Source organism: Argiope bruennichi, chromosome 6 (genome assembly GCF_947563725.1).
Source record: "Argiope bruennichi chromosome 6, qqArgBrue1.1, whole genome shotgun sequence".
NCBI classification, from domain to species: Eukaryota; Metazoa; Arthropoda; class Arachnida; order Araneae; family Araneidae; genus Argiope; species Argiope bruennichi.
In genome coordinates, this window is record NC_079156.1 from 83,083,305 (window position 1) to 83,095,680 (window position 12,376).

Here is a 12,376-nt window from a genome sequence, read left to right on the forward strand (position 1 = left end):
GAAATCTGTGGTCTGCAAAGTTTATGAGTTTTTCTTCCAGAAAGACAAACCTCACCCTTCTTAGGTTGATTAAATTTTTTAAAAATTTACCCAGAAAAATATATCTACATTTTTTCTGGTGTTCAGTCTTATAGCAGCAATATATATGATGTAGAATCTGTCTGACAGAAAAAAAATTTTCATCTCAATTTTTATAGTATTTTTTATCCTTTATTTTTATTGCCATTTAATAATTTTTACTTCCATTTTTATCACAGTTAATTTTTTTTTTTTTTTTTAGTTTTGGCCACTTATATTTTTAGTTTCAACTGAACATAGTCAGATGAACAATATTATCAGGAGAATCTAATTATTCAATTAGTAGGTAAATGTACAGAAAATGCGATAATAAGTGATCCTATTAAATGTTTTTCATGGCATTTTTTTTTATTTTCAGATTTAAGGTAAACCACACATTTTTTTTTTTTTTTTTTTTTTTTTTTGCAATTTTAGGATTTTTTTTTTATTTTTTTTTAATATTTTAATATTTGCAGGTAAGCATTCCACTACGCATTATGGAATAAGATGTTTAAAACAATTTCAATTTTTCTTATTATTAATTTGTCTTTATTATATAATGCCTACTTTTTAAAAAATATTGTGCGTTAATTTTTTTAATTAATAAGTCTCAAAAATGATCGAATGATTTCGTTAGAATAAGAATGATTATACTCATATTTCTTTTTAAAAATTGCATGCGAAAATCAAAATCTATTTTAGTATGTTCACAAATCGAATTGTGAAAAATGATAATTAATCAATATGTAATTCCTTTTAACAATATACTTGGAATGTATAAGTCGAAAATCGCTTTCAATCAGTTTATTAAGAAAATAGACATCTTCTATTCGAATGTTACAAATGAATAAGCTGCAAAAATTCTCACACGGAATAAATAGGCCAATAAAGAACTCACTAAAATTACACAACCCAAATATTTGTTGTTGTTATTTTCTTGTAATATTAACACGATTTATTTGCAAAAAAAAAAAAAATTAGTATTCCAGGAAGACATGTTAAGCGATTCACTTAGATTTAATTAATGGTGCTTATACATAAATCGTTTTCAGGACAGAAAATAAATTTCAAGTAAATTTATTTCCAAACAACACATTCACGGTTCAATACTATCCATATAACTGAGACTACCAGTGAACAATCTTCCTTAGAGTCACCGGCATAAAGAACAAAACTGCACTTTAAATGGCTTCATCTTACTAAGCAGAAGATAACAGCTTTGACTTTCTCCTGAAATCCTGAGCTGCAATTCTCCCGCTCGCTGAAGCGTATATTTACGCTTGGAAACAGATCAACGAATCATCATTTGTTACAAGTTACAAAGAATTCTTACAGATAGAAGATAATATCAATAGCGGTTGCTATGACTGATCTTACTTCTAAGTTCTTTCCGCTCATAGTTACATTTGAATTAATCTAAGAAAGCAAACTACTATTTTCGTCATAAAATAGATTATTCGTTATTAACACATAATAGTTAAGTGATTAAAATAAAAAAAATCTTGAATAGCTATTATATTATATATTTAATTATATTTTTTTTCGAATTACATTTGAGATTTCATTGTCTTCTAAACGCAAGCCATAAGTTAATGTATCCTACATATAATCACTAATTATTTTCATAAATTAATATTTTTTTTCGAATTACATTTTGAAATCTGATTGCATTCTAAGAACAAACAATAATTCGATGTATGCTACTTATAATCACTAATTATTTTCATAAATTAATAATTTTTTTCGAATTACATTTTGAAATCTGATTGCATTCTAAGAACAAACAATAATTCGATGTATGCTACTTATAGTCCCTATCTATTTTCATAAATTAATATAATTTTTCAATAAATATTTCAAAATTTATTAATCTGGTGGTATTTAGGATTTTGCCACCAATTTCTCTATCGCATTTGATCACTAGACATGCGAATGCTTATGGGGAACATCCCCACAAAAACCTTTTTAAATTTTTAAAAGCAATTGGTTTTTACACCATATTTAACACTTTGTTATTTTTGTTTACAACGTTAAGAGATATTTCTTTACAATTTTATCAGTTTCTACCTTTTACAGAATTTTAATAAAGAAAACAAATATAGAGATAAAATTTTAAATAAAGATAAAAGAATTTTAAATAAAGATATATATTGTAACTGTATGTCTGACACAGTATAGTTATGTATGACTCGTGCGCCATTAAATACCACAATCCATCCATCTATTGCATTTGTTTATCTGCGCATTAGGAAATAACTCAAACTCTTACATTTTTAATTTTTTATATAAATTCGGATTGTATCTAAATGAAATGATGATAACCAGAAGACGATACAATCTTTAAACCTTAAAAGAGAATAAATAATGTGTATGCCTTACAAAGCTTTGATCTTTGTCAGAAAATAAATTATTGACTACGATACAATAATAAAATTTAAACTTTTGTTAAAAATCAACTTACTTTGTTCGAATGTTGTCGTCACCAAAGAATATTCGATCATTCCGTTGTTGCCAGTGTCTTCGTCTACGGCCTTGAGCACACCGAGTGACTTCTTGCTGTGACTGTAGTTACCTTCTTTCACCTTGAAAGTGTACTCATACCTTGAAAAGGTAGGCTTATGGTCATTGACGTCCACGACAGTGATGTTGACTACTGTTGAGGCAGCAAGGCCTTTGCCATCGGCAGCAGACACATTCAGAAGATACACAGTGCCAGGTCTCAGAGTGGACACGACGTATATTTCGCCTGCAAATAATGACCATAGCTGTGAATTGGATTTTGTTCAAAGAAACGAGCAAAAAATTCTACAAAAGCTAATGGAAATTGTACCATGAAATACCAAAAAGTGTTTATTTATTTCATTGGAAAACAAATCTCGCCCTCTTTTAGAGGAAAAAAACTGTAGTCTTATTTTTAACATAATGAAGTTGTTTAAATAATTTTTGATTTTAAAATTTTGCTATAATATATTTCACATAAATTTTAACATTTTAGTTTTCTAAAAAAATTTAGTTCTACAATTCGCAAGATTTTCTGTCTTTTTGACAAATCAGCCTTATGTACGCTCTATTTCAGCGCCATTAACTAGAGTCAATTCATAGATGCCGTGGTTTATTCAAAAAAAAGTGATAATAATTGGTTAAAAATTGGTACTGAAATGTATTGATAATTAAAATCTATCAATATACTGGATCTTAATACAACTAAACTTCATCTACTTTATATAAGACCACGTCATCTCAACTACTATTAATCGATCACTTCCAGTATTTGTATAATCAAGCACAATCCTCTTGATGCATAATGTTATTGCTAAGCCACATTTTTTTCCAATCAATCATAATGCCCGGAGGTTAAGAATCTTGAATTCAAACACTCTGTCTACTCTCCCTCAAATCGACAAATCACCAATCAACTACTTTATTGTGATCTAGTAAGCTAATAACAAATGCATCTAAAACAAATTTAATTTTGATGTTAAAAGAACTTTAAATTTACTCACCTGTTGCTCTATCAATTCTTACATCTCCTTTATCACCAGCAGTTATAATATACTCCACTTTGGAATTGGGTCCCTTGGCATCGGCATCCAATGCGTTCACTTCAGCAATTTTCGATCCAGGTCTGGCCGTTTCTGGAAGCATCACTCTCAAAGGTCCGTGCTGGAAGACAGGTGCGTTGTCATTCTCGTCGGCTATGTTGATGGTCAGGTAAGTGGAAGAACTGAGGTTGCCCATGTCTGTTGCTGTCACCTGAAAATAAGATGCGATATTTCAAAAATTTGAATACAAAAAAAAATTATACTAATCGTTTACATCTAAATCGTGCTATGCGGTTGCTAATGTTATAAAATTTCAACTTTGGGTTACACAAAATTATCCGGTACAGTCGCCAAACTTGAATTTTTCATTGGCAATAACAAGCCAAATGTGATAACTCAATGAATGGTACTTGAAAGACATTTGACAAGTTTTTTAACACTTGGGGCAATCTTGGCAAAATTGAGCAATTGAAATTGTAACCGCACACTGAAATTTTACCCAACTTTTGAATAATTTAAAAATTGGAAGGCATTAGGCATGAATCCAAATTATTTTAAAATTCCCTACAATGTATATCCTCTCATGCTGGCATCGAGGGTAATGGGATTGGGGACGCCCTGGCAACAGTGGGAGCTAGTGATGCCTATGTGCCTACTGAAATTCTTATTCATATGGAAATTTTCTCGAGGACTAAAAGCCAAAATAAAACCACTTGGTTCATCCCACCAATACATCACTGACACAAGAATAGTCGTCTAGGGAGGACTCTCTGACTCTTGACTGTAGTCAGCAGGAGCAGACACCTTAGAACAAAGAAATATTCTGAAGGCTCTGAAGTCTATCTCAAGTGTCTTACGGAAGAATCTTCACCTAATCACATTTTTATTTGGCTGAACCTCTTCAGGCAGGATATTATTGACAATCTACTGTTCGTATCGGACTTCTTCAGGGTGCACAATTTCAGAGACTTGATATAGCTCTGCTGTTCTTGGGGATGTGCAACAACAATAACAAAATTCACTACAAAATACTTATTTTAAGATTGAAACAAGCACCTATTTTAAACATTAGTTCAATTTCATTTCGAAGTACATTAATTTATTTCCAATAACAATAAGTTTTTACTATATATTAATATAACGATTTTTATTAATTAGTTTACAATAAATACTAAGTCACAGAGTTGTTAAATGTCAGCTACGCACCTGTAAATCATATCTTTCTTTGCGTTCTCTGTCTAGGGTGAGGATGGGATCTGGCGAGTTGAAGATGACCTGTCCACTTTCGAGGATCTTGAACAATTCACTGCCAGCTCCACTCAAGGAATATCTCACAACGGAATTGTTGCCGCTGTCATTATCGATTGCCGAGATTGGAGGCTCCTATATGAAAAAAAGTAATTCATTAATTTTTATTTAACTATTTATTACTACAATTAATTAATTTTTAAAAACATCGTAGACTTTGAAAACATTATCTTAATAACTTAAATATGTCATTAGTAAAATTCATGTGGTGCCAGGCACCTCATTTCCTGCCATTGAGTAGCGCCTCTGGCGGAGAAAGCGAGAGTTGCTGTCAGTTGACGTCAGCCAAGATGTGGCGAGGTGAAGACGGACTATTTATTACGTGTTGGTTAAAAGACAAACTTTCATGTTAGCTCTGAACCTGATTATGATAGTTTCATCCTGTAAATTTGTCATCTTCAAATTTGTTCATCATAAATTGTGCATTATCATTAATGTAACTATATTGTCACTCATTAAATTCTCAAATATCAACTAACTCGAACTTGTTATTGCTTGGCCATCATTCTCATATTTATAAGGCATTTTATATACTTAGATGCTAAGATTTTAGTAAAGTGTGACTTTATTCAATTTTTCAACCTTTAGAATTATAAATCTTTTTCTTGATTTGTAATATCAATTAATTGTCTCATTGTGCTTCCTTCGCAAAAATTTGTATTAAATTATCTTCTACTAACGAATATTGATGCGCATTTCATCAGTGGAACATAAAAAAAAATCGCATGCACATGAATGATTTCCTCAAAATCTGCCAAAGTTACAAGATTTTTTTTAAGTACATTCGAATCTTAAAAATACAAACTTCAAAATATTTTTAATATTTAATAGTTAAATAACATTATTGCAATTTTTGACGCTTTTGTGGAAATCATTCATGCTCAGACGATTATTTTATGTTTCTACAAAGAGAAGCTTATGATATATCTTTCATTTAATAGATGACATTGACAAAAAGAAGAATTTAGAAATCAAACTTCAATATTTCATATTTATTCAAGTGTTAACGGAATGACGAATCATTTTGTAATAAAAGCAAAGCAACAACAAAAAAAACATGTTTAAATATTAAAAAATCAGTTTTCGATACCAACAAATAGAAATCTAAAAAAAATATAAAAACTTTCTGTTTCTCAAATAAAAGAAAGAAAAAAAAACATTGAAAAAAATATCTTCAAGTGAATCGAAATAAAAATAAAAAAAATTATATTTTCTCCGATTTGCTTTGGTTTTGTCAACTGATAACTCTTTGGGAAATAGCTTGAGGGAGAAAATAGAAACAGTTGTTGACAGAAAGCACTGATTCTTCAGTTTCAATTGAAGCTATATGTCACGTGGTTTTCTATTATTCCCTGCTTACACAACATTCTATTGAAAAAAAAAAAGGAAAGAAAAACGTTTTTCCTTTTTCCTATGCACAAGGAAAGCTATTCAAACGATCCTCAAACACTAAAACGATAGATAAATTTCATTGGTCTTTAGTATTTTTCTGATAAATCTTATGGATATTACAGCATTCTAGTTTTTCAGAATTTTTTTCCTGTGGTTGATAAGAAAAACAGCTCTTCGGTACTGTATTATATATTAAAATTAATGATTTATTCCGCCGGCGTCCTGGCCTAGGGGTAGCGCATCTTCCTCGTGATAGGGGCGTCCCGGGGTCGAATTCCGGTTCGGGCATGGTTGTTCTTCATCTGTGTTCTATCTGTGAGGTGTGTGAATGTGCCCCCCCCCCCCTGTAGAAAGGGGTTGTGCAAGCGAATGTGTGTGTGTTTCATGAGCTAGAAGTCAGACTTCAGCTCTCAGGTGATCAGGGGGGTTTACCCTCAGAAGCTACTGCACTCCTTTTCCGTGGTAACGTGGACACGTCATCATCATCATCATTGATTTATTCCAGGATTCATACAGCGTTATAAATAATAAGATTCTCAAATGACAAAAGGTTTTCTCTAATAAATCAATAAGCATAATTAATGGCATTAATACTAATAAATAATAAGTATAATTAATGGCTAATAAATCAATAAGCATAATTAATGGCTATACTATTACATCTTATGTAAATAGTATTCCTAATGATTAAAATTTGAGTTAACCTTTAAATGCCCTCAGTCTCAAATTTGATGCCGCATTTTTAAATCGAATTGTACACTTGAAATTGGTTTGTTTTTAATATTTTGGCGTATATTACCATTGCATAATGTTCTTTTGAACACAAATTAAAAAAAAAAAATAATAAACATCAGATACATTATGATTTTTTTCCATTTTTGAAAATATTTCCCACCGTATTGAACCAGCCACATATTTTTAGAAACAGCTTAGCGGTATAAATCTTTGGCGCATTTCCTTTTTCCGAAAAATAAAAATACTTTTGGGATAGGTGAGTATCTTATTTATACTATAATATAATTATCTTTAGCAAGAGGCTATTTTGCTTAACGAATTGATACCTTTTTTTTTCGAAATAACTATATAAAATATGCATTATGATTTTTTTTAAAAATTTTTCTGTTTATCTGGCTACTGAAATGAACATACTGATATTTTCTTTAATTTAATTCAGAAAATCAGACTTCTTAAGGTTAATTTTTTTAACTAACTTAATTCGTAAAACAATTTTATTACTAAAGTTCTTTTAATCGTTACATGTTTACTAGAATTATACGAAGTGTATTTCATAATTTTCAAGCCATTATGTTTATCCTTCCGATACAAAGTTTCAACGATTTCTTTTTTAAACAATTTAATAAAAAGTGGTCAACAGTAAACAGTAAATAAAAAATGGTCAAATATTTAATCGATCTTAATTTTAATTATCTAAAAAAGACATCTCCTATCCAAGATATTTCATATTTACGGGTATATTGCACAGTTATTCCAACAACGACTATCAAACCTATTCCCTACTACGTGATCTCAAGATACGATACAGAGCTAAATACACTTTCATTAACTATTCTGGAATGCGGCATGGGACATCCATTAAGCATAGACAGACAGGAATGTAAGCTACATCAGAGACAAGATAGAGAAGAAGATGATAGTTACCACAGTGACTGGAGTGCCAGAGGGGGCATTTTCGTTTATGGTTCCCGAGTAAGTGTGTTGGAATGTCGGGATTTCATCATTTACGTCCATTACTTCCACAGTTACTTCACAGACAGTCTGAAAATAGATACGCATGCGTTTGAAAGTGATTTAGTTACTAATATTAAAGGAATAATAAAATAAAAACCTCAATAATGAATATTGGGTAAAATTATAGAATTGAGCACTGAACACAAAAATTTAGTGTATAACAATTTTTTCATTAATTGTTTTTTTAAAAACTTTAATATTTCAGTTAAATTAATAATACTTTAAATGTTTGTAATAATAATTTATACACCTCATTTATTGGTCCTTACATTAGTCATAAATAATTTTGATAATTTACCTAATTATAACAATTATATTCAATAAAATATTCATAAATATAAGTCTGAAAGATTGAAACAAAGGTATAGTAAAAGCTTATAAGCCAGTTAACAGCTACGCTATCCGAGCAATTGCTTTTGTATTATGGTCATGTTATTGAGCTGCGAACCACAAGGTCCCAGGTTCTATCCTCGCTCACCGCAATTTCGCTACAAAGGTATATCATTTATGATTGTCTCATTACTAAATAAGCATTATCCATTTCATCTCTCATTATTTGAAATTATTAGAATAATTGGATCGTTATTCAAAGAAATGAAGGTTGAAATCTAGTTTAGAGTGCACCCACACCTCATCAAGGATGCCAATAATGCCAAACCGCCAAAGTCAAAAAACAAGATACCTGGCAATAGCTTCTTACACTGTTTATTTGGTAAGCCATCTTGATTGCAGATTTGTCATTAGTCTCGTATATGGCGAGATGAAGGAGAACACTAAACTAGATTTCAACCGAAATCAAAATTGGATTGGGATGGAAATCCCACAAATCAAACTGGATTATATTGCAAAATCCCATTCTCTTTTTAATATAGCAAGCAGAATTTGGAACTATAGAGAATGTTTTTTAAATATTTATGCCTTTCTGTAATATTTTAACATGTTGATTATCAATTATAAATTATCTCGCACAAATTGCGCTAGCCAATCTTATCTGTTACTTCCACAAACTAGCGGTATTATAGTTTATCTGTGTTATAATATTAATAATACAATAGGGCTAAATCAAATCTATTTTTTGGATTGGAAACTTGTATCTTGATTTTGCAATCAACTTGTCAATTATTTACAATGCAACAGTTTTATATAACGCTGAATAAAGTTAAAAATATTTCTTAACCAAAATGCTAAATTATCTTACCACTTTAGTCGAAGGTTTGCGTTCCTCAAGCATAACAGTGAAGGTATGCTGACTTCTCTTTTCACGATCGAGTCCCACTTTTGTGAATATCTTGCCTTCCTGCAATACAAATGCAATTGTTTTTAGAAATTTGAAATATCATGTACTCGGCCAAAGATATTTATAATAAAATCATTTTTTCAAAAATATGGTAGAGCACAATCCTTTCTAAAATATATAAAAGGCATTTATTTGTGAGAATCAGAATCAGCAAACACATCATATCTGAATTCAATTTCATTTTTACATTTTTTTTATGTCTGACCAATTTATGTCATTCAATTAAAAAAAAGTACAACATATTCTTGAATAATTTCAATCAAATGAAAAGAATAAAGAATAAATATTCTTTTGTAGCAGTTTCATTACTCTTATCTTCTCTTTTGGATACTAGATGGCGATGCCTGATTAGGCCATCCCATATGTCATCCCATAGTGCATAGCCATTGTAATTAGAATGAGATGTGATGCTGAACTGTGAAGCTGCGCCCGTGAATGTCTTGTCTTTGTGTTTGTGCTTGTTTAGTGTGTGAATGTGATTATGTGTGTCCTAAAAACATTCGTCCTGTTGCTTCCTGCATGGATCATAATAATCTACATACCACCACATTGGCGCCCAACGGAAAAGAATTTGTGAGGAAACGAAAGTGACGTCGTCCCGACCATCACAAGAAAAGTTTATCGCCACCACACTTTATAATTTCAAGAAAAGAATTTTTTAAATTACTGATACGAAAAAGTACAAAATATTTGCAAAAGTACAAGATATTCTTGAATGATTACAGTCAAATGAAAAGAATAAAATTAATAAAGTATATGTTCTTCATAGTTGCAACAAAAGAATATTTTTAATTATTGATATGAAAATTGAAGGGCTTTTTTCCCTTCCTTTATAACTTAATTTCTTTATATCATGTTTCATGCAAGTAAAATTTCAAAATGTGATTATTTCTTTTCACACATTTAATGTAAAAAAATTCCTCTTATTACTGCTGAAATAAGATTAATCGTTACAAAATAAACTAAGTTTCTTAACTTCCAATAATTTCTTTTTAATTCCTTAACCATAAAGTCCCCTTTTGTTCAAAATTCAGATTCTACACTTATGGATAGTAACAATTAAAAACAGTAATTTCTGCCATTTTTTTTCAGTCACAGCTTTCCGAAATCATATTTAGAGGACTTAAAATCTAAATTATTAAAGACATTAGAAATAATTCAAATTTCTATTAAATTATTGTCAATTTTAAACTGCTTGGTAGAAGAATTTGAAAAATAATCGTCCTCCCGCTGGTGTGGTATGGAAGTTTGAAGGATAGAGTGCAAGTTCAGGTGTCATCCTCGTCGTCTGACAGCAGTACAAAATTACAAGGTCCATCCCAAAATAGCCCAAATGTTGCTTTAACGGGACATTAATATAACTAAACTAAACTTGAATAATAATAACTTCCTATAACCATTTATTATCTAACACTGAGCAATTATTAAATAGAAATGAAGAAACGATTATAAAATGTTTAATCTAATCAAAATCGAAAGACTTCAATGGAATCAAATAGAAATGTTAGCCCAACTAGAAACGAACAGAAAACATTTTTAAAACAAGTACAAAGTATAAAAATAAGAACTGCCTACAATGACATTCCTAATTGCTTGATTGCATTCACGCGTTTTATTTCATTAACAAACCAGAGCAAATATTTGCAACACCTCCGTCAAGTCTAACGTCATTCTAAACTTAGATAAATTACCTTCTTTCGCATGTTAATGAAGCTAAAAAATCCATTAATTACACTCAGCATTTCAACTTCAGTAGAAAAGTGAAATAGATACCGCATCTGTGACGCGAACTTTCTTAGAAAATAATTTAATTGCTTTTAATACCGCTGACGAGTGAATAATTGAGCTTTGTTAATTCCGCTTAGTTTTAAGCGTATTAAATAAAAGTTTTCTTTTTTTCCTTCATTCCTCTCGCAATAATTTACTTTAACCCTATTTAGAAAAGTACAAAAGAATCCAAATTAAATCCCAAGATTTTTTTTTTCCTTCCAAGAATTAAAAAAACTTTTATCTCTAATTTTTTCGTAAGTAGTTTAGCTACCACTTCAAAAAAGGAGAATGGTAGGGGGAAAAAACGATGTTGTAAAAGGCAAAGGATATAAATTGCGCTCTTAACTTTAGTGCTTTTTTACTACTATCTTATGAATAAATGCATATAAAATAAAGAGGTTTAAAGCTTAAAGTGACTGAAATAATGGATAAAAACCATCGCACACTTAACAGCCAATGGTTACTTACAATAGTAGTTCGTAAATATTTCGAATGATGATATTTTTCTTAGCTTGCATTTTATGGTTAACAAATTCCTTTTAGAAATGCATGTGAAATGTGAAATTAGATCAAAAGGTAGTATTAAAACATGAGTTTCTTTACCTGTTTCTTTCCTATTTATTTAAGTTGATTTTTTTTTCGTTTTATCATAATGGTGTATTTAATGGATAGGTAACTTTGATAGCCGTAAAGCCATTAGTTCGAATAAGAAAAAAAAATCAAAACATTTGATGCCATTCAAAAAAAAAATATCACTTTTCACTGACAAACGTTTATTTTTTATGTCTTATTATTTCAGAGTACGCGAAATTCATAAATAATTATTTATTCAATGAAAAATATTTTAAGTCTTTATTAAATAAATGGACAGTTTCGCCTTCATTATTTGTGTATCTCGGATATGATTCAATTTTCGATTCACAACACCGAATTCTCGGCTATGGTTCAATTTTCGATTCACAATTATGGTTCAAGACTCGGTTCACTATTAATGTGCAAGGCTCGATTCCTAGTAGTGGTTCAAGGCTCTATTCCCGACTATTTTCAAGACTCGGTTCTCAATTAAGGTTCAGGATTCGATTAACAGATATGTTTTTAGACCAGATTCATAAGTATGGTTCAAAACACAATTCCACTAAACAAAATCATAATAATATGGGAATTATTCAGATTAAATCTAATGAGCGGAGGAAAACATCCTCTTTTTGATACAGTTTAGGCCATGGGTAACCTGATAGTAGAATTTTGAATTTTTAATACC

The 12,376-nt window shown here is 30.3% G+C and overlaps 1 protein-coding gene across 2 annotated transcripts in view; it reads right to left on the reverse strand.

Moving 5' to 3' along the window:
• The window catches only part of LOC129971459 (protocadherin Fat 4-like), a 246,097-nt gene that overhangs the window by 38,014 nt on the left and 195,707 nt on the right, over positions 1 to 12,376 (reverse strand). For both annotated transcript variants that reach the window (XM_056085239.1, XM_056085240.1), the window contains exons 46-50: positions 9,247 to 9,345; positions 7,959 to 8,075; positions 4,806 to 4,982; positions 3,561 to 3,810; positions 2,519 to 2,803 (exon numbers count right to left, since the gene is read on the reverse strand). In XM_056085239.1, coding sequence (XP_055941214.1) covers positions 2,519 to 2,803; positions 3,561 to 3,810; positions 4,806 to 4,982; positions 7,959 to 8,075; positions 9,247 to 9,345 — 928 coding nt within the window. The remainder of the gene's footprint in view (positions 1 to 2,518; positions 2,804 to 3,560; positions 3,811 to 4,805; positions 4,983 to 7,958; positions 8,076 to 9,246; positions 9,346 to 12,376) is intronic.